Here is a 26,468-nt window from a genome sequence, read left to right as displayed (position 1 = left end):
ATATATATATATATATATATATATATATATGTGTGTGTGTGTGTGTGTGTGTGTGTGTGTGTGTGTGCATAATACATAACGTTTTCAGAGTAAAATAAAGATATAAATATACTGTCATTTATTACTGTGCACAACCTTGTCTGTTCGCTGTCATCAAAAATTAGGACACGTATGCATAAAGAAAATGGTTTAAAAAATAATGAAAAGTCTCAAATTCACTGACGGAGCCACATATATCATTATCTAGATCCTGACAAAATTATTTTGATGTGGATTAAAATGGTCAAAAATAGAGCAGCTATACTGCGCCTCAGTTTAAGAACAGACAGTCCTCTTTTTCGTTTTTAAATAGCATATTTTTGGTGTAACATTTGGCTGGTCGAAAGTTCTGCTCTTGGTCTGCGTCCTAGTTTTCTAAAGAAGAGATTGGACTTCATTTATAACCATAGCAACCCTCTGAGGTTGGTGCAATGCCACAGTACTTCTGTGTGCATACTTTATCCCAAGATGTTTGTTGTCTTGGATTTTATTATTTTACCCAATCTGGCCTAAAAAACATACAATTTATAGTTGTAGGCAGAGGTGATCAATATTACTATGTTTTCCATCTTCTCACGCTCTGTATTGATGTATGATATTTGTGTAAGAGACACATTCTTGCATTTAGGCTTTACATACTAGACCAAGTCACTATTTATGGTGATAGAAAAATAACAGAGATGGAAGGATCAGTCATCAATTATAGATTAACATACCACATACATGAGAAACACATCATGTAGGTCTGCACGGTCCTCCGTTGGCATCTAGGACAAGCCAGAACAGCAGTGAAACGTTTCTTCTTAACCCATTACGAGCCTGAAAACACACACAATGAAGATATGATAAATAATTCTGAGTTTTTGAAGCAACATACTTTGAAAAATGCAATACTGTCATTATTAACTTTATCTGACACACACACACACACACACATATAGGCTGGCCCAGCTGTATTGATGTGCAGACATATGGGAGTGGGGGGGCTGAACACGACCGAGGCCAGTGAGAACCTTGTCCCTTGGTCAGCCTTTTGTGTGGCTCCCAGCAAGTGAGAGACATCCGAATATTACAACACCTCAGACAGCGAGGTAGCACGCGCCACTGCCATCGAGGCATGTGATACATTATTTAAAGTAGATGGCATAACTAGATCAATTGTGACCTAATTTACAAATCCCCTCTTCATATCAGACTGTGACATTCACATGCAGAGGGATTTTTTCCCACGGATAATGAAATATTAACAGGGTTTCGATTGCAGGTTCTCTAACACGAGGAAATTAAATCAAATCACAAAGAGCAGAGTATGACAAAATCACAACACAAAGTGAGGCCAAATGCGTATTTACAAGAAAACCTGCATATTAATATGCCAACATTAACCATTCAAGGTGTTCACATATTTTGTGGTGTATGTTTATAAGGCGCACTACTGTCACTTCGTCTCATTAACACCCTGCGTTGCCAGCGCGTACAAAATGCGTACATGTGAATACTTTGAAACTTCACACTTCAGGAGAGAGGCTTGTTTCCTTGGTAACCGTTTTTTCCCCTTTTGTCCTTATGTGCCAACTAGTGCATAATGCTGCTCAGCACATACACCTGCATAGAGAGCGCTACCCTTTTTTCCCACAAGCGAGCAGCACACTTTTTTTTTCTTCAAAGCACTGCTCTTGTCTGGAGCTTTGACATGCACTAGAACACGCATCTTTGAAAATAAAGCAAAAATGAAGGGTTTGCACAGCTGCCATTTGAAAACACAGCACTTAAAACTGATGCTCAGAGAAGCGGGAAGACCTCTCAGACCTGCCACTTTAAGTAGTTACTTTTAAAGTCTAGGTTTGAGAAATGGAACAAGTGATTTCATGATTGAAAATGCTGAAATATATGGTGTGCTTACATAATTGAACATCAGTCCTTAAAATACGACTTTGAGCATTGGTGGTAACGTTTAGCCGTCTTAAGTCAGTCTTTTGGGGAGGGAGGCTATGCTAGAAGAAGGTGAGCTAAAAATAAAGGTTTCAAACAGAGCCAAAAAGGTTTTTTTACAGTCTAGGAGAACATTAGACAACCATTTATGTGTTGGTGCTTTAAAGAAACCGATACAGTCATCAAAATACAGCTTGACGAGAGGTTTCTTTGCAGTGCCTTGAAGAACCTTAATTTTCTATCAGGGCCTGTCGACTAGCAATACTTTTCTTTTTTTATGTTTATCAACAAAAAAAATTCACAAACACTGTTTTCAGAAACAATATAAGGAAAAATCTCAATTTGACCATGCCTTAACTCTTTACACATTTTTTAACCCATTTAATCCCAGTTTCTAGGTGAGCACATGCATTTTACTTCTTGGATGGAACAAAGAAGAAGAAAAAAGTTATGAAATTATGTGTTTTATTCAGGGTCACAATTGCTATAAATATTGCAGATAGATAGATAGATAGATAGATAGATAGATAGATAGATAGATAGATAGATAGATAGATAGATAGATAGATAGTTGCGCATTAAGTGCTCTCAGGGCCAGTGATGTCATTTCAAAAGTGCTGAGGTAGGAGTCTATCTCAGGCCTGGATACCACACTGAACAAAAACCGGGCTGAACAATGGGTGTCTAGTGCTCAATTGTGTACATACCTTCAACAGATTTGGGCCGTAAGGTTGTGTAGCTAGTTAGCAGGATGTCAGGATAATTGCTGAATTAATTTCTTGGTTGTGTGAGATTCTTCCATGCAAAACTTTTGTATCACTCAGTCTTAGCACTTTTGGCTCTCTGATGTCTCTGCCCACTCTGAAGATGCTTGGTGACAGATGGAGCCGATGCCGGAGGGCCTCTCTGGAAACACAAAATGTTTTTCTTCATTGTTTTTCCTTCTCAATGCAGCATATTTTTTGAAAAACAAAATTTTTTTTTATATGTGATGTACAGATTCCTCTTTGTCTCTCTTGCTCCCTTGAGTCCAACCATAGATCCTTCATCATCAATCAATCAAATTGTCAATCTGTGTGCCTGTGAAGTGATTTATAGTTTGAGTCACAGAATGAGGCCAGATCCATGAGTCATAGCAATCATGCCTCTGTGATCCAGTCTTGACCACTAGTTTGTATTTAAACCAGTTCTGTGATTTTATTCACAGGTGTATGCCATCCTGGTGAGCCATCCACCACAGTCCAATGACCATCTGACGCCCACTCCGGTCTCCTACACTGCGGGGTTCTACCGCATACCTGTAGTAGGGCTCACCACCAGGATGTCCATTTACTCAGACAAGGTAGGGCTGCAATGAGAGATACATTTAAAGGGGTCATATGATGCGATTTCAAGTTTTCATTTCTCTTTGGAGTGTTACAAGCTGATTGTGCATAGATAAAATCCCTGAAGTTGCAAAGAGACTAAAGTCTCAAAACCAGACTAAAGTCTCAAAACCAAACAGATATTCTTTATCAAAGTTAAGACTCTGCCACGCCCCCCTAAAACGGCTCGTTCTAACACGCCCCCTAATATCGACCTCACTATGTGGAAATATTAGCATAATGCCACCCAAATGTTCATGCAAAGAAAGAAGGCGTGGTTTCAGTAACCGCAGTTAGTGTTGAAGCAGCATGTCAGGGAGACGCTGTGTGTTTCTAGAAGAAAGCAAAAGCACTTTATTTGGCCTTCCAGAAAGTAGATGCATTTAGGAATCTTTAAGATGACTTACAACAGAACAGCAATGCATTTTATGGATGACCGTTTCGTGAACCTAGGAGAGGAGGTAATTCTGATTTTGCTATGATAATCTGGCGCTTCTGAATCAGCTACTGTTTTGTTATTAGTTTAAGTATTTGCTATTGACTGTTCAAATGCGGAGTTTTGCGCATCGTGTGAGTGTGCGCGAGCGAGCGAGCGAGAGAGAGTGCAAGAGAGAGAGAGAGAGAGAGAGAGAGGGTCACATCACAGTGGAGTCAGCTGTCTTAACTGTGGCTTGTGTACTGCAAACACATACCAGCTTCATCACTGTGTCTGTCACGCGACTCTGTTCCCCTTTCAGGCTCTGTCTTTACATTTATTCTGAAAGATGAAGCTCGCGATTATGGTAAGGGGTGTTACATTTCCGACGAGTTCTTGCGGTGTTTGGCCAATCACAATGCACTGGTTCAGCTGGCCAATCAGAGCAGACTGTGCTTGTCGGAAGGAGGGACTTTGTAGAAAACGAAGCGTTTGAGAGAGGCAGGGCATAGAGTAATTACAATAATGTACAGTATTTGAAAAATAATGTGTTTTTTGAACATTAAAGCATGTCAACATATTCTGTTACACCAAATACACAAAATAATGATCTTTAAAAAAGCATCATATGACCCCTTTAATTATTCAGTTTCAGTATGAATCATTTTGGGTATTAATGGGTGTTTATTCAACTATGGGGACTTTTGGTCCCTATAGGCTTTTAGAAAAACAATTTCCATCCTATGACTAGTTTAATTGGTCTGTTAACATAAAAATGGCAGAAGTGCAGCTTGATTGGGAAAATAAACTTAAATTAAAAAATATTCTACTCACAAATGATATTTACATATCATTATTTTGTATTAATTGTTGGGATTTTTAGTTACGCTATCTGCAGTTTCAGTTGTTATGCCAGTAGGTCTGAACTGAATTGAAAAAAGTCTGAATTGTGAGATAAAATGATGCAATTACCTTTTTTTTCAAATCCTGTTGTGGAAATGGGCTTCCATATTAATTACCCTTTTATTATTTTACTAAATAAAAGACATTTTTAAAAAGTCATTTTTAAACTTTATGTGTCCCACCTTTCTTTCTTTCTACTCTTCTACCAGTAGACAAAAGAACAATAAAAAAATTATTGTAGTTGAAGAAACACCCTTTATTATTTTACAAAGCTAAAAGGACTGTAATTTAAAAATGTGTCTCTCTTTTCTCTCTACCCTTCTTCCAGAGCATCCATCTCTCATTCCTCCGCACAGTGCCACCCTATTCCCACCAGGCACATGTGTGGTTTGATATGATGCGGGAGTTCCGCTGGAATCACATCATTCTAATCGTTAGTGATGACCATGAAGGCAGAGCGGCACAGAAAAGACTAGAAACTCTTCTGGAGGAGAGAGAGACCAAGGTAAGATATTCCCAGTTCCAGGATTCCCAGTGCGTGCTTGTATACAAGCGTGTGTGTATCAATCGCAAAAGTCTTCTATGTACGTAATGGTTTTACTTTTTTGTTGTGTGATCACATCTCTCATGCCATGTTGTAAATGTTGGCTAACATTATAAAACCAAAGGCGTCAGCCATGTCTAATGTGGTCTGATTTGACGTAACGTGCGTTATTTGCTCATTTCATGTTGCTTTCTACCACAGTCAAAAACTCCTGTGTCAATCCTGCGTCAACAGGAGCAAAATGAAAACCTTAACCTGGGGCGTTGCAAAGCATCAGTGACTTTTTGAACACATTTATGCTGTTTATGCACAATATAAGCTGGTATTTTTGTAGCCTTGAGCCACAGATATGATCCTTGCAATCTTATCGTCAATGTGTCTCATAAGGTGGTTTAGAGCTGTGATTGCTTCATAAATACAGTGGTGCATTGTGGGAATTTTGCTCTTGCAGAGGTTCTGCTGTTTCCTTGGGGATGAAAGCTAAATCACCAGCCCACATCCCCCCTGCTCAGCGCTGAGGTAATTATTGTTGCCCTCATTGCTGCAAGAGATTAATAACAGTGAAACTATTTAGGTATGGTGCGAATTGAGCTACATACCCACAGAGACATTTTTGGTGCTGGAAGACTGTTGAAATCCCAAATAGCTACTTTATTTTCATTTTTCTTCTTCTTTTCACTATTATTTTTTCGACTGGTCACCAATGGCTGTCCTAGCTTACTATGTGTTCTAAGATACGACCAAAGAAAAAAAAACACTTAGTAGAGGTGCACATATATGCATACTTTATCTATTTATCTAGTGATGAAATCACATTTATGCATAAGTATGTGTATATATGTATATAAAAATGATCTGTGGAAAGTGTGAATGGTAGATTTCTGCCACAGCATTTTAAAAAATGCCTTTTGTGCCACTTTATATACAGTATGTATATGTATATATATATATATATATATATATATACAGTACTATGCAAATAGCTCTTAGGTCATTAGCATTTTCACCAACAAAAAATTGTTTTAAGCCAGTTATTTCTATATTTTGCTGTAGTGTGTCAGTAGGAAATCCAATCCAAATTCCAAACATTCCTTTTGCCATTAATTGTAATAATCCAGTGAGATTTTTGTATGCACGAGTCTGACAACAGCCAGTGCTCCACACAGAATCTGATCGCATCATTGTGTCCGTCTGTGATTACATGTAGAAACAGAAAAAAAACTGAAACAGACTAAATTCAACGTCTCCAATAAATTTGAAGAAACCTTCTCACAAAGCTACCTGAAAAACTATGCGCAAGTGTACCTAGGACAAAAGCTGTTTTAAACGCAAAGGATGGTCACACCAAATATTTATTTGATTGAGTTAATAGAAGTTAATTGATAAATAAAATCTATTTATGACATTATTTTTAAAAGAATCCTCAATTCACAGCTCACACCAAATGTTGATTTAATTTCATTAATAGAAGTTAATTGATAAATAAAATCTATTTATGGCATTATTTTTGAAAGCATCCTCACTTTACAGCATTTTTACACAAGTGCCTAAAACTTTTTACAGTACTGTAGCTTTGTAGGTAGGTTTCTTCAAGGGTCTTGGAGACGTTGCCACAGTTCTTCTGGATTTAGTCTCAGTTCTGTCTCAGTTTTTTTCTGATTCTTCATGCCATTCCAGACGGACTGGATGATGGTGAGATCAGAGCTCTGTGTGGAGCATAGGCTGTTGTCATACAGTGGTGCATTGTGGGAATTTTGCTCTTGCAGAGGTTCTGCTGTTTCCTTGGGGATGAAAGCTAAATCACCAGCCCACATCCCCCCTGCTCAGCGCTGAGGTAATTATTGTTGCCCTCATTGCTGCAAGAGATTAATAACAGTGAAACTATTTAGGTATGGTGCGAATTGAGCTACATACCCACAGAGACATTTTTGGTGCTGGAAGACTGTTGAAATCCCAAATAGCTACTTTATTTTCATTTTTCTTCTTCTTTTCACTATTATTTTTTCGACTGGTCACCAATGGCTGTCCTAGCTTACTATGTGTTCTAAGATACGACCAAAGAAAAAAAAACACTTAGTAGAGGTGCACATATATGCATACTTTATCTATTTATCTAGTGATGAAATCACATTTATGCATAAGTATGTGTATATATGTATATAAAAATGATCTGTGGAAAGTGTGAATGGTAGATTTCTGCCACAGCATTTTAAAAAATGCCTTTTGTGCCACTTAAGTGTACCTAGGACAAAAGCTGTTTTAAACGCAAAGGATGGTCACACCAAATATTTATTTGATTGAGTTAATAGAAGTTAATTGATAAATAAAATCTATTTATGACATTATTTTTAAAAGAATCCTCAATTCACAGCATTTTTACACAAGTGCCTAAAACTTTTTACAGTACTGTAGCTTTGTAGGTAGGTTTCTTCAAGGGTCTTGGAGACGTTGCCACAGTTCTTCTGGATTTAGTCTCAGTTCTGTCTCAGTTTTTTTCTGATTCTTCATGCCATTCCAGACGGACTGGATGATGGTGAGATCAGAGCTCTGTGTGGAGCATAGGCTGTTGTCAGTCAAAGATAGAAATAACTGGCTTAAAACCTTTTTTTTTTTTTTTGGTGAAAATACTAATGGCGTAAGACTTTTAAAACATACTTTTTTATATTTGAATGGGATTTAAATGTGTCTCTTTCGTTATTCATGTTCTTAAATGACTTTAAACTTGATTTGCATTTGTCTTTATTCTCTTCTTCTTTATTATGCCCATGTAAAGCACAGATGTGCTAAATAAATACATTTGCCTAGTCTTGCCTAAGCCAGGTTTTTATCACATTTTGTAGCTAAGTCATTAGTAGGAATGAGACATTGCTATTTATCACGCATGAAACACTTTTGCTTTCTGATTTACTGCAGTGTGAAATTAAGTTTAGTTAATGTTTTGTGAAATTAAAATCTAAGTAAATTCACATCAAATTTTTGCTTTGTACATTTCTATCATACTGACAAGCTTTAGTTAGTGGCCACTAACTGTTTGCACAAAACTCTTTATTTACTTTTATGCTTCTGAAAGTGAAAAAAAGGCTTTATTTGGCATATTTATTTATGCACTGTTATTGAAGTTTTAAATTGCCTTCTGAATCACAGAATATAGACCTGGCAGCCATTTTGCACTGCTTGTGTAATATGCATTTTTATCAGGCTCTCTATTTTGTTATTTGAGATTCAACTTCATTTTAGAATTCAAAATTGTGGTACAGCACTTAATCACTGGGACTGTACCCTAAAAGAAACATCTTTATACCTGATACTTCCATTCACCTTTTAGGGAAAAGGCATAAAAGGTGTATATTTGATCCCAGAGACAAGCTAAAGGTAATTTTTCTGATAGTGTACTTTCATCTTGCGTCTGACCATTTCTAATTAATGCTCCTGCTTTCAGGTTTTTTTGGGGGGCAATTTTGTTCCCATTTGTTATCATAATCTTTATTGATAATGTAATTCTCGTAATCTTTATTGAAATTGTAATAACTTGTTCTGAAATGACTGCTATTGCGCTTTTGTCACTTACAGAGCATGAGTTACTGGATAATGTTAAATGATATCCAAATAGTTTTAGCAACACCAATTCACACTTACTGAGAAAATATATAGTCATAGTTATAAAAAAAACAGTGCTTAAATATCACACTATTTTTGCTTGCTATTATATTCTAATGCAGATCAGACTCAGAGACTATTTTTATGCACTATGCGCCAAGGATCGTTTTCATATTCCTTCTACTATCAGTTTACAAGTGTGTCAGGCATAATGAGCTATTTCCAGTGAACGCACAGCGGGGTTCATGGCTGCAGCGTGAGTTCGGTTTAAGAGGTGCTCAGGAAAGGCCAGTGTGTATTCACCTTTTTAATTTCCTTTGAGTTGCCATATGAGCAAATGCCACGGCACGCATATAGGTCACGCATAATTTCAGAATCTTGAAACAAGAATCGCATGAGAGTGTGTCCAGCCTAACGTAGTACTAGGGCAGTGTTGTGTGTCTATGCAGGGGAGGTTTATTTATATCACTGAAAAATGGCACTGTTTGAGCCGGGGGTTTTCCCCCGAGGCCACTGCCCTCAAAAATACAGCAGAACTCAAGATGGTGCTACAGAAAAGGTCTTCTTAATGAGCTTCTGCAATCATACAGCACTAAGCAATATCTGCATTGTTATCGAGCGATTTGTTAGTTTGGTAGCCCGTCACAGTAGTCTGTAATTTTTACCTCAGTAACTTTACATCAATAATTCAGAAAGCGTTCAAGTGCTGCTGCAGGTAGCTGATCTGGATTGATGGAAAAGCACTACTTGTTTCCTTATCGAGCGATTTGTTAGTTTGGTAGCCCGTCACAGTAGTCTGTAATTTTTACCTCAGTAAATCAATAATTCAGAAAGCGTTCAAGTGCTGCTGCAGGTAGCTGATCTGGATTGATGGAAAAGCACTACTTGTTTCATGAAGTTTGTCATGTTGTTAGCTTTGTTTAGGTCTGTGATTTAATGCCAGATGGTCTATGATGTTTTTTTTGCAAGTCCCAGTTTTAGAGATTCAAATTTGGAGCAGAAAAGTGAAAATTTGTTGGTTGCTTTACTGCTCACCATTTTCAACTGTTTATAATATTCTTCTGTGTCTGCATATTTTCTCTGTGCACATTACTCATCAGAATAAAAAAAGGAACTATGAAAACCAAGACCAACTGTCCTATGACAACAAGAGAGGACCTAAGGTATATTTGCATGGTCAGTGCACGCCACCCTCCAAAATCTCTAAACGTAGCTACTAGAACCAGCCCAACCAATCACCGGCCAACTCAGAAATGCCCTTCTCTTGGTAGCACGTGTTTCTTGTTACGTTGAGACGTTACTTTTCCCTTTTTTATGATTTAAATGAAGAATGGATTTCTTTTGAACGATTATTATTTCCGTTTCAGTAAAACATTTAAATGCTGCGCTTCTTTCATTACCATTTTTTCCTTTTTAATAAAGGATGATGCATGATTCAGACTTTTAAAAAAAGCAAGCCCATTCTTTTGTGGAGATCCGATATTTTGGGACACAACACTCAGATTCTACTTCCTATTGCAGCATCCCCTCGTTCTTTTTTCTCGACTCTTTTTCTTTGGGGAAATGACTTCCTCTCACCTGTCACTCCCCTTTCCACCTGGTTTTAGTTTCCGGTTGCATCGGTCTCACTCCCCGAAACCTCTAACATGCACGTCCTTCTCTGAAGCCTTGATAACCCTCAGTTTGCATGCGACAATGCCGAAGTTTTTTTGGTTTCAAGCTTTTTTATTCTTTTATTTTTAATGTTGAAGCAGTTTCCCTGGAACTCTATAAGTTGCCCCCCTTTTCAGTCCTAGAAAAAAAAAATCAAAAACAACCAAACCTACCAAAAGTGCTAAATGAGGCAGCATGGTTCAGTTATGGAAGTAAATAGCCTCTTTAAAGGATTAGTTCACTTCCAGAATAAAAATGTCCTGATAATTTACTCACCTCCATGTCATCCAAGATGTTCATGTCTTTCTTTCTTCAGTCGCAAAGAAATTAACCTTTAGGATTTTTGTCCATATAATGGTCCCCTTTCCACCTGGTTTTAGTTTCCGGTTGCATCGGTCTCACTCCCCGAAACCTCTAACATGCACGTCCTTCTCTGAAGCCTTGATAACCCTCAGTTTGCATGCGACAATGCCGAAGTTTTTTTGGTTTCAAGCTTTTTTATTCTTTTATTTTTAATGTTGAAGCAGTTTCCCTGGAACTCTATAATTTGCCCCCCTTTTCAGTCCTAGAAAAAAAAAATCAAAAACAACCAAACCTACCAAAAGTGCTAAATGAGGCAGCATGGTTCAGTTATTGAAGTAAATAGCCTCTTTAAAGGATTAGTTCACTTCCAGAATAAAAATGTCCTGATAATTTACTCACCTCCATGTCATCCAAGATGTTCATGTCTTTCTTTCTTCAGTCGCAAAGAAATTAACCTTTAGGATTTTTGTCCATATAATGGACTTCAGTGGAGGCCAATGGGTTGAAGGTCCAAATTGCAGTTTCAATGCAGCTTCAAAGGGCTCTACACAATCCCAGCCGACGAGTAAGGGGTCGTATCTAGCGAAACGATTGGTAATTTTCTTTAAAAAAATACTAATTTATATACTTTTTAACCACAAATGCTCGTCTTGCACTAGCTCGACTTCACGCACTACGTAGTCATGTTGGAAAGGTCACACGTGACGTAGGCGGAAGTACCGACCCAGTGTTTACAAAGTGAACGTGCAAAGAAAGTTAAATGCCCTTTACAAAAGAAGGTAAAACAACGATATTGGACGATTTTGAAGTTGGAGAAGAAAATTAGATGGAGTTTTTGGCCCTACCCGACTTTTTTGAACCAGAGTACACAGACGAAGAGCTAACCGCTTGTGACCTTTCCAACGGGATCCAACATCCAACGGCATCGCAGAGCTAGTGCAAGATGTGCATTTGTGGTTAAAAAGTATATACATTTTTCTTTTTTTTTTTAGAAAATTACAGATCGTTTTGCTGGACAAGACCCCTATTCCTCGGCTACGATCGTGAAGAGCCCTTTGAAGCTGCACTGAAACTGCAATTTAAACATTCAACCCATTGACCACCATTTAAGTCCATTATATGAAGAAAAATCCTGGTATATTTTCCTCAAAAACCTTAATTTCTTTGCGACTGAAGACAGAAAGACATGAACATCTTGGATGACATGGGAGTGAGTAAATTGTTAGGAAATGTTTATTCTGGAAGTGAACTAATCCTTTAACTCATTGTGTACCCCAATCTCAGGCCGAGAAAGTGCTTCAATTCAACCAAGAGACTAACTTAACTGCCCTGCTCCTGGAGGCCAAAGAGTTGGAAGCCCGAGTGATCATTCTCTCTGCCAGGTAAGCGGTTTACTCTTGGCAGCCAGCCAAAATCTCTGCACCTCACTCTTCAATATAATTACCTGCAAAATTGAAATGAATCAGAATAAGCCATCAACATATTTATTATTCTTTTCACCCTGCTGAATAGACCACCACAAGTTGTGTTCTTGATGCTTTTGTTTCTTAAAGGAATATTCTAGGTTCAATAGAAGATATGTTAAATCAACAGCATTTGTGGCTTAATGTTGATTACCACAAAGATAAGTTCCACTAGTTCTTCCTTTTCTTAAAAAATAAATAAATAAATAAATAAAAACAGCTACCTTTTCTATGTCAGGTTACATTCAATTTTACAACTTCATAGCAGGCTTGTTATAGTTAAATAAAACTAAAACAAATAAAAAAATTGTTGATTGAAAAAAGAAAGTTGAAATAAAATAAATAAAACATATTGAATGATCAACTAAACAAAACAACAACAAAAAAAATTTTTTGAATTGTTATCTGAAATAAGCCGAAACATTAAATTTACTAGCCAGAAATAAAAAAAGAACTAAAACTAAAAAGAAATAACACTGCTTTGTTGCCAAAATAATTCCTAAAACCCAAAAATGACCATAAAAATAACTTTTTTTTAAATAATTTTTTATAAAATTAGGAGCTCCACATTTCTGCTTTTAAATCATCCAAAAATTGTTCCCATTTACGTCCATTATACTCTACTCTTTTTTTTTTGTGGTAATCAACATATCACAAATGCTGTTGATTGAGCTCAACTTGTACTGAACCTGGAAAATAATTAGCTTAACCAGCAAGACTTGGCAACAACCTTTGCAGTACCTGCTATGCTGGTCCACGAGCAAGACCAGCACAAAACCAGCCCTAACCAGTTGGTCTTTTCAGGCCAGGCCTTAGAATCCTTTGAAGTAAATAATACTGAAAAGTCAAAACAATGGGTTTACAAAACAATTTCATACTTCAGTAAGCTTCTCGTATTTCTGTCAGTGGTTGTAAACCTGTCTATCTGCCTTTAGCGAAGAAGATGCAGCAGCCGTGTACAAAACAGCACGCTTCCTCAACATGACAGGCTCAGGCTATGTATGGCTGGTTGGGGAGCGTGAGATGTCCGGTAAAGCTTTGAGTGAGGCCCCTGACGGTACGTACACCCACCCTAGTACAACTGAGACAGGCAAAGGAAAAGATGCCATTTGTCTCAGTTTTTCTGTTAAACTAGAGAGGTTTTATTGATGAAGCGAGCAGTGGATGTTAGTGTGAGTGTGTGTGTGTGTGTGTATATAAATTAACCATTTAAACATTTAAGCACTTTATGTGTTTAAAGGTTTTAAACGCGTCACAAGATTGCACGATAATGGTTGCGTTCTCTGGTTCACTGGCAAGATTAATTACAGTTGTGAATTCAATGTTGACCCCTAGAGGTTTAATTAAGAAGTTACCATAAAAATTGTATTGTTTTGAAGTAGTTTTTATACTAAAAATGTGTGTTAACTCACAAAGTGTGGTTTTTATCATATTATGTGTATTATACTAATAGTCTGGCTTTCGTGAATTTAAAAAGGGTGTTTTTCAACCCTCCCTTTGACATGTTTCTGGTATTGGTGAGCTATAAATGGCCTTATGTTCCAGGCACTTCACAAGTCACACGTTTTTAAAGTTCACACTATTGTCATCGTCACTCCCAATACACTTGCTGACCTTTTACCCTTCCAGTGTATTTCTTGTCTTTGTCCACACATAAAACACTTGTGGAGTCTTCACAGTAAACTTTTGGAGATCTCTTACAGAACTGGATCTTTCAAACCCAGCTCCAGCAACAACAAAATCTCAGTTGAAGTTGGATTTATGTATGAAGTATACCTTAAATCTGATATATTTCATCAATCAGTGTGTTAGTGTCTCACCAATTGGACAGGACTTACCACAGTTTGGATGTAGGTGGTGCTGGTGGGCTCAGTTCATTAAATCCAACCTAAAGGGTCAAAGCTTGCATTTTGGGCAAAATGTCTCAAATAACATGTTTGTGAAGAAGAAAAACATTCATTTTACATGCTGACTCCGATTGGCTAAACCTACCAGTGGAAAAAATTGACAAAACATGACTTGACATCTCTTGATTTCAGAGTAATTTACCCATGCTGGCTCAAAAGGTGACCCTATGGGGTTTTTTTGTGTTGGAAAGGGCTCCCTAAATGTCAAGGGTGAACAGCTCACTGCTTCATTTTTAACGTCAACACATAGGGCTGATTGGCCTCCAGCTCATCAATGGCAAGAATGAATCGGCGCACATCAGTGATGCTGTTGCTGTTGTAGCCCAGTCCATCCAAGAGCTCTTTGAGAAAGAGAACATCACAGAACCTCCAAGGGGCTGCGTGGGCAATACCAACATCTGGAAGACCGGGCCACTCTTTAAAAGGTCAGTAGTACTAAAAATCATGCATGCAATTTGATTTTGTGTGATTCGTTATTATTTTCTATGACATTGTGCTTGAGGGGGGATTGTGTCATTCTTTGATGGATTTTGACAACCACAGACATATGTTCACAGTGATCTAATGCACTGTCACAACACATGATATTTCATCTATGCATATTTTTCATGCATCACATCCACATACAAAAAGGTCAACAATTACTCATAGGTCAATACTGGCTGTGCTCCACAGGGTATTGATGTCTTCCAAATACCCAGAGGGCCTAACAGGACGCGTTGAGTTCAATGACGACGGTGACAGAAAATACGCTCATTACAGCATTCTCAACTACCAGAAGAGCAGACTGATTCAAGTCGGCATTTACAATGGAACACAAGTACTAGTCTTTTCTTTCAGTGTTTAATTTATAATTTCATGACATGGGTCCTGAATCTTGCATTAGTTCCTGTGAGCCATACAAAAACTAATTTTACAGAAAATATAGAGTTTCAAGCCAACACTAGTATTCCCATAATTGTATTCAAAGCCAACACTGTAATGGCATTTTTGAAATCTAGGCAAATTATTTTAGATTAGAGGACTGAACAAAGATTATGATTATAAGCCTGTTAATTATCTGTTATAATTATCTGCTTCATCAGGTGGTGATGAATAAACAGAGGAAGATCATTTGGCCTGGAGGTGAAACGGAAAGACCAAGAGGATTCCAAATGTCTACTCGATTAAAGGTACATGGTTCACTTCACTTATCCAAAACTTGCTAAAAATGTAGGGTCATGAGCTAGAAAAGATCTGAATGCAATTGATGTCACATAGGAAAGCTGAACAAAATCCCATCCTTCTATTGCAGATAGTGACCATTCATCAGGAACCCTTTGTGTATGTGAAGCCAACTACGTTGGACGGGACCTGCAAGGAAGAGTACACACCTAATGGAGTCTTAATTAAAAAGGTGATCTGCACTGGACCAAATGAGACCATCCCAGGTAACACATCAGGGACGTTTGTCACTGTGCTTTTCTACATTCGCTGTCTGGAAATACATACATACATATATATGCACCAGCAATTTCTACATGTATGAATGTAGCAAGAGTGCAAGTGTGTGGCTGTGAGCATGCGTGTTTGTATTTGTGTTAAATCATGTTTAAAAGACCATTTTTAATGTGTGTGTGTTTTTGTTTTAATGTTGTAAGTATGTGATTATTTTTGCTTAGAGCAAAATGTATGCATGTGCTGGATGTTTGCAAACTTGTGAATGTGTTGCTTGGGCTTCCATCTTAGCCTTCTGCTTTGCATATAGTGACAGCTGTGGGTGTGCCTCGTGTCACAGCCTATATAATCTACAGGTAAAGTGTGAAATATGGAAGGATTGTACTTTTAGATGTTGGTGCTCCCATCTGCCTGTTGAGTTTGTCTGAGATCAGAATAGATGGAAAAGTGCATCCATTCCAAACACAAGAGTTGTGGCTACTTCAATTCAGCCAGTACCATAGATCAATTGAAAATTAATTCACATAGCTTGTTAATATTTTATTCCGTTATCATCTGTAAAAAATCTATGACTGGCTGAGTAGCAGAGCAAAAGCTGAATTTATTGAAATGGAATTGATCAGACCTCAATGCTGTCTAGCGGTTGAGAGCACACACCATCTAAAAGAGAAACACAATCTCTAAATGAGTGAGTCATTTTAACATTGGAGTGAATGGACCGAGGGTGGTGGCTTTCAAAATATCGATATTTCCAGAAGTATCTTTGTCAGATCAAATGAAATTTCACTTTTTCTGGTTTGGTTACAGGACGCCCGATTGTTCCCCAGTGTTGCTACGGATTTTGCATTGACCTTCTGATTAAATTGGCAATGACCATGAACTTCACCTATGAAGTACACCTGGTGGCAGATGGGAAATTTGGAACACAAGAAAGAGTAAGTACACTTTCACTTTGTGTCAAGTATAGGCAAGTTGATAATAAGATTGCCTTCTTCATATCTTTTGGTGATATAGGTAAATAACAGTAACAAGAAGGAATGGAACGGCATGATGGGCGAGCTCCTGGGTGGCCTTGCTGATATGATCGTTGCGCCCTTGACGATCAACAATGAACGAGCCCAGTATATAGAATTCTCCAAGCCTTTTAAATACCAAGGACTGACTATCCTTGTGAAAAAGGTACGATTACACTACTCAAACTATCACATTCTATTTGTAGTTTAATTACAGGTCATCAGTATAGCCCTTTTGAAAAGATCAGCATTGGTAGTCACCACTTGCTGTAGCCTCATGCTGGTACTGAAATGTGCTAAATTTATGTAAGTGACCATGTAATGTGCGTTTCAGGAAATTCCTCGAAGTACACTGGACTCGTTCATGCAGCCATTCCAGAGCACACTGTGGCTACTGGTGGGTCTATCGGTACATGTGGTGGCGGTGATGCTTTACCTACTAGACCGGTTCAGGTACAACAAGACGTTGGGTTGACAGTGTGGCTAGCTGTTCTATGTATGTCCATGGGGTGGCTGTGTGCACATGTTTGTTCATATAGATAGTTTGTTTCACTCATTGGGATCATGTAACACCTTTGTTTCAGGATGTCTCCACAGTATATGAGAGTGCTGAACACATTTCATTATCAGTGTCGCCATGAAGGTGGGGGAGGTTGGGTGGCTGTACTCTGTGAGCCTGTTGTCTTTTCCCTCTCGTTCTGTCTTTTTCTGTATGCTCTCTGTCTCTTTGCCTTGCTTCACGTCTGTTATAGTTCTCTCTATGTTCTCTGCAATCTGGCCAATGCTAAGTGACTTGGGATACTGGAGCATTTATTTGAAGACTACTTATAGGGGTTCTTTGCCTATTCTCTTTCTGATAATTTTCACTGTTTGACCTGGTTTCCCCAGCCCATTTGGAAGGTTTAAAGTAAACAGTGAAGAAGAAGAAGAGGATGCCCTCACCTTATCTTCAGCTATGTGGTTTTCCTGGGGTGTCTTGTTGAACTCTGGAATTGGAGAAGGTGTTGTGAAAGTCAAACTTTGTTTTTATGATCATGTTAAATTAAATACATTTTACTTGATATATGTTTGACCACTACTGTACTTAACACATGTTGTCCAGGTGCCCCACGTAGTTTTTCAGCAAGAATTTTGGGAATGGTGTGGGCTGGCTTTGCTATGATTATAGTAGCATCCTATACTGCCAACCTGGCTGCCTTCCTGGTGTTGGACCGGCCTGAGGAGCGCATCACCGGCATCAATGACCCAAGGGTATGCTTCTCTAAGCACTTGTAGTACCAAAGTAAAGCTTTTCAATATGTATAGAGTGAGTTTGCATTTTTTTCCAGCTAAGGAACCCATCAGACAAGTTCATCTATGCCACAGTGAAGCAAAGTTCGGTGGATATTTACTTCCGGCGACAAGTTGAGCTGAGCACCATGTACCGCCACATGGAGAAGCACAACTACGAAAGCGCCGCTGAAGCCATCCAGGCTGTTCGGGACAAGTGAGTCCCTGCTGGGTAGACACCAGCAGATCTGGCCTCATGGTCAACCAATCAGTCAAGTCAGTCTTGAGGGTTCTGGGCCTGCGGGTCTCAGGTATATAAATCAGTGCCAGCACTTACTGCACTAACCTGCGACCCTGGTCCATAACCCCACACAGGAGAGGCCCAGCTATGTGCCACACATAACATATATTAACAATGAGCTAAAGAACACCTTTTTCAGGTTTTCAGCAAAAACATCATTGAGGGAATCCAATGGGGGACAAAGCTCCACTCGTCTGGCATTGGATTTCATTTGCCTATGAGGTGGCAGTCTAGATTTCTGGTAACACAAGTCGCACAAGAGGGGTGGGTGGGGTCGGGTGCCATGAGTGTGTTGTTTCTCACTGTACTGTTGCACCGTAACCCCCCATCCTTCCCGTCCTCCTCCCTTCCCCCTGCCCCAACAGCAAGCTGCATGCTTTCATCTGGGACTCTGCGGTGCTGGAGTTTGAAGCCTCGCAGAAGTGTGACCTGGTGACCACGGGAGAGCTGTTTTTCCGTTCGGGCTTTGGCATAGGCATGCGCAAGGACAGCCCCTGGAAACAGAATGTGTCCCTGGCTATTCTCAGGTCTGTCCCAGCCGAAGCAGCATATTGTATGCTTCTGAATAGTTTTATGTTGTATAAAAATCTCACCATTGGACACTTACTCATCTCTCTCTATGTATTTCCCCTCTTTCATCCCTGCTCTGTTGTCTGTGTGCTTGATCATATATGTGTTTATGTGCTGGCGGTTGTGGTGACTTTGTGGGATTTATCGGTACTTTCTACCAAAAACAACTTATTAACTTTTGAACTTCTCTTCCTGCTCTCCACCACCCCTTGCAGTTCCCATGAGAATGGCTTCATGGAGGACCTAGATAAAACCTGGGTGAGATACCAGGAGTGTGACTCAAGGAGCAATGCCCCAGCCACACTCACCTTTGAGAATATGGCAGGTATGGTCCATTTCAGGTACAGAGAAACCTAAAAGAGATTGGACAAAAAAGGTACAGTAGGTAAGGTATTGGGGTCTTTTTTGTCCAATGCTTTTAGTTGTCATTTTATGCTCACCTGTGTTGATGTTCACATTTGTAACAAACTCATTAACCTTTAACATCCATCCATTTTGCATGGTTTTCAGCAGTAGGCCCCAAATATATGGGCAATACATTTAGGATTCCATCACACAGGCTCCACCCCCTCCAGCTCCTCAGTGGGTTGATTCGAAGAATATTGTGCCTACGTTAATCGTCTGACAGTTTTATTCATCCCTCTCATTCACAGGTGTCTTCATGCTTGTTGCTGGAGGCATTGCAGCAGGAATCTTCCTCATCTTCATTGAGATTGCATACAAGCGCCATAAAGACGCCCGCAGGAAGCAGATGCAGCTAGCCTTTGCGGCCGTCAACGTTTGGAGGAAGAACCTACAGGTAAGGTAGCTCTCTCCTACAACACAAGAGGTAAAAAGAAAGGTGAACATAAGGGAATGACCTCCCAACAGACTTTTACATATGAACCACTTTTTGTACTGGGCTTTAGTTCCAAAGTTTTTCTTTCCTACCTTTGTTAAAAACAGATGTTTGGTTGCACTGTTTGGTGTGGTGACCAAAGGTGGACGATCACCATTGCGTGTTCTTAGGCTTCTAAAAGGGCCTGGGCTTGTCTAGGCTACTCTGGTTCAATCAGCCTCCTTCTTCTTGTCTGTCCCAACAGGACAATAAGGAGAGCTCAGGGAGTCAAGCTGTGGGTGCGGCTGGGACTCCATCTTTAGTATGTAAAACAAGCTGATCCATCTTGTTGCCACGCCATCCTTGCTACACGAATCAGTATATTTCAAATAGCTGATATGCTTAGTTATTCATCAGAATTATGAAGCTGCTTTCATGGCATGAACCACTTAAATGCTTCAAACCACTTAGCGTATTACAGTTATTTGAAATAGAAATACTTGAAGATGATGTAGGCTGCCAAATTAATGTTTGTGATATAAAAAGGTAATGCTGATTAGGTACTACTAGTATACATCATCAAGCTATGCGAAAGAGAAAAGGAAGCAAGTAAAAAATGTAGATATTAGAAATAGATGTTAGTCCCAGCCTCAAATTTTAATGAGTCTTTGCTTATATCACTTAAAAACAGTATGAGTAATAATATGACATAAACATGTTATAGAAGTAAATATTTCAAAAGCCCAGCACATCCATACTATAGTCTAACACAGTCCAATTGAAATGTCTGCAACAAGCTCTAGCTCAACTGTATGTCCTTTAAGACCAATGTTTTCTAGTGAGAAGTCCTGGGAGGTCTTCCCAGTGGGACTGTGATATTTGGTGAGGGGTGGGCCAGTGGGGTGGGGGCTGGGTAGAAGTACAGTGAGGCTGTGAGAGCCTCAAGCTGCTTCTTTTTTAAAAATGACAAAAGGTCAGAACTGCTGCAATAGAATAAGCAGCAGTAGCAGTGGAAGGTAAGATCACAGTCGCTTGTCTTTGTGAGCAGGTCAATTTACTGTCAATGTCTGTCATCTGCCTCACATGTGTAATTGTCTCTGTATGTATATGCATGTAGGCTCTTATGCAGAAAGGTCCAGCAAACATAAACTAGGATGGACAAAAACACTTTAAATTTGGAGTCTAGAAGACCTATGTCAGATAAAATTGAAGGGTTGATTTAAATATAAATCTATCACAAAACATTAGTTTGTATGGATCATTCACTGTGGCGTTTCATGTTTTTTGTCAGCTCTTCCTTTCTGTATAGGAATTTACACAACTTTTTGATGTTGATATCTTTGCAAGCTTGAGTAAAAATATAAATGTTTGGTACTTCTATATGAATGTCCATATTCAAATACCCCATTTGCACTCGTGTGTACTGCACCTTCATACAGGGAACTGCGTGTAACACACACACTGCACTTCTGAATAACCTGCCCAATTTGCAATTTTGTCCACTGGGCTGTTCCGTTGTCATCTCAAAAACACAGAGATGTCAAAAACATGCTGCCCACATTACAATGTTTAATGGCTGTCTCTTGGAGCAGAGCCCATTCAGAAGTGCACTGCCTTCAGGAAAATGATCAAACAAAAGGGAAACACTGAAAAAAAGGATGATGCAAAACTCAATGAACCGTGAATGTGCTCTCATGAGATACTATGTCAAAGCTTGCAGCCAGTTATGTGTCTCACTCTGCCGGTGGTCTATGTGGGTCCAGCATGCTAAATGCACAGACAGTGCTCTAACCACAGCCAAATAGGACTTGTTAATATTTTTTTCTTTGTGTAAAGCAGGACAAACAAGAGTGTGTTTAGCTAAGTTGTTCTTAGATTGCAAAGACACTGTGGTAAGTCCCAAAGTGGTATATTTTTAATTGGTAGCAGGGGTCACATGATATTCAGAAACTTTTAAAGGACCATAACAAATGATCCTGAGAGTCTTCCATCAGCCAACGTCAACTGTATGCTCGTCCACATTTTGCTTATTTTATCCACACCCTTGCTTCTACTGCCCTCTGCATGAGTCTAAATGAAATTCACACCACATTTAACCCAACTCCCTCACACCCTAGAGTACATTCCTTACTGTATGTGTGGTGTGGATTTCCGTTATACCCTACAAAAAGTATAACGCTCAAAGAGGGTTCTTATAAGTATTCATGTATTGATCAGTATTATTTCATATCCTGTGCTCTTTTGGCATTTTATTGGTTGCTCTACTTCCCTATAAGAGTGTCGTTTTGTTTTGTGATATTACAGACTGCTTGGCTTTGATGTCATTATTTCCTCAGCAAACCCATTTTGCTGCCTTCTGCTTTTGCTTATGGATCTTAAAGTCATATGATCTTTAAAGCAAGTGGATAAATATTCATTTATTTTTCTTTTTTCCTTCCCAATGCAGCCCTCTTCCTCTGTAGAGACTCAGGATGTAAGAATACCTTAATTCGAACTTTTCTTACATAAACACACCCAGTCTTGTGCTATACCTTCGTACCATTTGTAGAGGCCAGAGAGTAGCCATGTGGGGCTGCTTTGTTGGACAGTGGGAGGGTAGGGGGCAAAAGGTCCCAATCTTTTGTGTCTAAAACCACAAAGTGTTAAGAGGAAGAATTTATGAAACAGCACAAAACAGATGCCAAGGAAGATCATTTGAGAATTTGAAAGTGTTGCCACTTCGTGCAACCAAATCTGTTGCATCTGTTACCAATTCTTAGTCTCTTTATGTCAAACAAGTCTGACTTCCATTCATAGTTATAGATCGTTGGGTTTAAGATAGCTTATCAACGGGGAACTAGGGGATGTGGTTTTGGCAGTTGAAAACCAGCCAGAGAACACAAATAATTGTTCTACGTATATTTATTTTAGGATAGGAAAAGTGGTAGAGCAGACAGCGACCCAAAAAAGAAACCCTCTTTTAGGTCCATCAGTACCACCCTGGCCTCCAGCATCAAGAGACGTAGGTCCTCCAAAGACACGGTAAGGAGGTTAAGGAATGGCATCTCTTTTTACTCAGCCGGTCTCTCTTCCTCTTTCTGCGTCTGTCTTTCTCTCGTCCTATTCTTCCGCTCCTCTCTCTGTATCTACTTTCTTCTGTCTTAAATGACATGTCATGTCTGAAACCAAGAGAGCCGCATTTCTCTCTGGTTATTCCTCCATTCCTGGCATCTCGGCCACGGCCACGTGTCTGTCAGTCAGTCATCGAGTCACCATCCAGACCCCATCTGTCAGTTAGGACTTAAGAGATCAGCCATCCTTAAGAGTTAAGTTGAAAGGTTTTAGGACCCAGTGATCAGGGAAAAGTTTCTAACCTAAGAGCTGTTCCAAGAGGAGGGGGCGCTGCACAATGCCTGATGTTTCTGGGCTGCTTCTCTCCCTATTGCAACCTCTGGATGTGGAGTGTGTGTTAGTGCGGGTGGATGTGTGTGCCTCTTTTTGGTGGAATGGGCTGTGTGTATTTGTGTTTCTCGTCCCCAAATCTGCCTGACGTTAGTGATATGAACAGTCAAATCTTGCGATGTCTGTTTCCCTGACGGCATGCTTTGGTGTTGTGATGTTTGATCAGAGCAACCGATACCATTCGGACTAACTTTTTTTTTTTTTTAAACAGCGGGATTCCCTTTCAGACTTTGAAATCATCAATTAACAATGATTTTCTTTTGTACAACTGTTTTGTTTAAGGTCCTAACAAAGTTTATTTCAGGGAATGGGAATTGAAAATGAAAATTCTGTCATCATTTACTCACCCTCATGTTGTACCAAATCTGTATGATTTTAAAAAGAGATAGTGGAATGTCCAAGCTGCTTTTCTCCATTCAATAATAGAAGACAGTGACCAAGGGCTCTTAAGCTCTAAAAAACATAATAAAAGTACCATAAAAGTAGCAATTTATGTGCTATATTCAAAGTCTTATAAATAAGTCATAAAACATGCAAGAACTAATGACGTTTGATATCAATGATGTAAACCTGGCAAGATACATCAAGTTTGAATGTGTGCAGTAAATGAATTAAATTTGAAAGCTATAAAGCTCAAATTTCAATCTAACCCTCCTACAAAATTGTGTGGCTTTAGAAGACTGAATATAGCATTAACAGCAAAATTATTATTATACAAAAATAATCATTATATCATTATTAATATTAATTTATCTTCTTATTATAACAGATAAAATTACTGTGCTGCTATAGTAAAACTTTTCCAGATACAGAGAAAGTTAGTACTTTAAATACAATATACTTGTATTTAGTATAATATAAACAGATCAAGTCTACAAATTTTATAACTGTTGATTTTAATTAACTTTAATATGATTTGCTATGGCACCACAATTTATTAAATAGGACCTAAACAAAATGTTACATTTTCTAACATTTTGTTTAGGAATTATATTACATCTTTTTTTCCTTTTTAAATGTTTAAGAAAACGGGGAGAGTGGGTTGGGGTGGTGAATGGTGAAGAAAAGGCACAACAATCCAGGTGAAAAGAGAAAAACAATAGTAGCCATCCACGGTGTTTAACCATCATTTTATTTCTTGATATCAGTGTCACCTCTCTTTCTATATAAGTGGATGTATATGGATTTATAACTGTCGACGTCCCCCACATGATGTACATGCTACACAGCCTCTCTCTTCCTCTGCAAGCATGCAATATATCTGTCGTAGAAGTAGAGACTGTGTTTTGGTTTCCTTAGTAGAAGTAGTAGCATTTTTTTGTGGTAGTGATGATACACACACTTTTTGTCTCTTTTGCTGATTCACTCTCTCTCACCAGGGGGCACTGTGGGCTTGAAAGTGCCAACAGCAAGCCTTCTAAGTGAACATAACAAGAACTCTCTCATGCTCTCTAAGGGCATTCTTGATGCAACACAGAAAAAAAAGAAAAAGAAAAAGAAAAAAAAGCCTCCCGGTGTCATCAGAAGTATTGCTGAATACATCTATTCTGCAATATGATGATGATGATCTTGGCAATGAGAACTTTTGCCTTAAGCTATGGCTTTTAGAGTTGTTGCATCATATATTGAGCTTATATATTTGCAATGGCATAGTAATAAAAAAAGAGTAAGCTATAAAAGAGGACACATGCTATAATTAGTAAGATAAATATTAAATTCATAATTAATGTTTAGTTGTTAATAAGAAATTTTATTTTGAAATTAAACATCCAAACATTGCATGTGTCTTTGGTTTTTGCAACAAAAAAAATTACTTTTAAAATTTAAAACCATCTGAAACTATTTGCTGCTGCTTTTCCAGCTATGAGCTTCTCCACCCTTCTTCCAGACTCTAGGACCTTGGTTTCCAAATTAAATACAAAACTTGCTCTCATCTGAACAGAGGACTTTGGACCACTGGGCAACAGTCCAGTTCTTTTTCTCCTTAGCCCAGGTAAGACGCCTCTGACGTTGTTTGTGGTTCAGGAGTGGCTTAACAAGAGGAATACGACAACTGTAGCCAAATTCCTTGACACGTCTGTGTGTGGTGGCTCTTGATGCCTTGACCCCAGCCTCAGTCCATTCCTTGTGAAGTTCACTCAAATTCTTGAATCGATTTTGCTGGACAATCCTCATAAGGCTGCGGTTCTCTCGGTTGGTTGTGCATCTTTTTCTTCCACACTTTTTCCTTCCACTCAACTTTCTGTTAACATGCTTGGATACAGCACTCTGTAAACAGTCAGCTTCTTTGGCAATGCATGTTTGTGGCATACCCTCCTTGTGAAGGGTGTCAATGATTGTCTTCTGGACAACTGTCAGATCAGCAGTCTTCCCCATGATTGTGTAGCCTAGTGAACCAAACTAAGAGACCATTTTGAAGGCTCAGGAAACCTTTGCAGGTGTTTTGAGTTGATTATCTGATTGGCATGTCACCATATTCTAATTTGTTGAGATAGTGAATTGGTGGGTTTTTGTTAAATGTGAGCAAAAATCATCACAATTAAAAGAACCAAAGACTTAAATGTGCATTGAATTTATTAAATACACGAGTTTCACAATTTGAGTTGAATTACTGAAATAAATGAACTTTTCCATGACATTCTAATTTATTGAGATGCACCTGTATATAGTCAGTCTTAATTAGCAGATTGCCAAAAAATAGCTTTTTTTTCAGCTTAACCAATAAAGCTCTCTGTGCCTCAATTTCACAGTTTGCCACAGCAAGGAACAGAATTTAAAATAATAATAATGAAATAATCCTGTCAGAACAAAATACTTTGTTTTAATCAAAATGTCCTTGCCGTTGCAACATGGCAAGCCTCACTGAGAGACATTTTATAGCTTACAAAAACTGAAAGCAAAAAAATGTTTTGTTGTGGTAATTGCCTTCTGACTGGGCACCTACATGTCACTGAGTGTTTTGCCAACCCAGCACTGCAGATGCCCATGTGAGAAAACAGCTTGTTGCCCTTCTAACACATCTAAGCTTGAGATGAGGAAACAGGAACTGCAACTAAATGATAATTAAATATATATTACAGATATAAATATGCAGTGGGCCAGAAAGTATTTGAACATTTGAGCCAAGTTTAAAAATGTATTAATGTCATTGCATTAGACAACAAAATATGAAAGCAACTGATATTTGTGTCCATTAACAGACTTTAGGTGAAATACTTTGGTTGTTAGGTTTTAAATTTAAATAAAAACAAATATAATACTGTTCTAAATGAAGATTAAAAAAAAGAATTTCTGGATATCTTCTGGACACTTTCTGGTTGAAAGTTCTGGCTGAAAGTCAAAAATGCAACCAATGCCCATTTGGTAATGTTATGAACCACAACTGTGTTTACTCTGCTAGGGCGCCAGTGCAAATGTAAGGGGATCTGATATCATATATCCACTAGAAACCACACTGAGCCAAGTGGGTTAAAAGCAACTGCAAATATAGCTTGGAAAAA

General features: G+C 38.6%; 1 protein-coding gene across 2 annotated transcripts; it reads left to right on the top strand.

The window, feature by feature from the left end:
• Window positions 1–3,202: 3,202 nt before the first annotated feature.
• On the top strand, window positions 3,203–22,827 carry LOC107584548 (glutamate receptor ionotropic, NMDA 1-like). Of its 2 annotated transcripts, none has more exons than XM_016271214.1 (19): window positions 3,203–3,313; window positions 4,982–5,158; window positions 12,035–12,132; window positions 13,149–13,270; window positions 14,371–14,545; window positions 14,796–14,940; window positions 15,206–15,292; window positions 15,415–15,562; window positions 16,365–16,492; window positions 16,572–16,736; window positions 16,905–17,023; window positions 17,459–17,571; window positions 17,673–17,821; window positions 17,899–18,056; window positions 18,506–18,667; window positions 18,926–19,035; window positions 19,364–19,509; window positions 21,974–22,000; window positions 22,438–22,827. In XM_016271214.1, the coding sequence occupies exons 1-19, from the start codon at window positions 3,293–3,295 to the stop codon at window positions 22,669–22,671; spliced, it is 2,484 nt and encodes an 827-aa protein (XP_016126700.1). In that variant the 5' UTR covers window positions 3,203–3,292; the 3' UTR covers window positions 22,672–22,827. The 2 variants fall into 2 exon arrangements, with proteins under 2 accessions (XP_016126700.1, XP_016126701.1); XM_016271215.1 differs by adding an exon at window positions 9,895–9,957 and having other exon boundaries at window positions 21,974–22,513.
• Window positions 22,828–26,468: the final 3,641 nt, after the last annotated feature.

The sequence above is a fragment of the Sinocyclocheilus grahami genome, unplaced genomic scaffold (assembly GCF_001515645.1).
Source record: "Sinocyclocheilus grahami isolate Dianchi unplaced genomic scaffold, SAMN03320097.WGS_v1.1 scaffold61.1, whole genome shotgun sequence".
Lineage (NCBI taxonomy): Eukaryota > Metazoa > Chordata > Actinopteri > Cypriniformes > Cyprinidae > Sinocyclocheilus > Sinocyclocheilus grahami.
The sequence above is the reverse complement of the archived record's forward strand: the minus strand, read 5'-3'. Positions and strand labels throughout refer to the sequence as shown.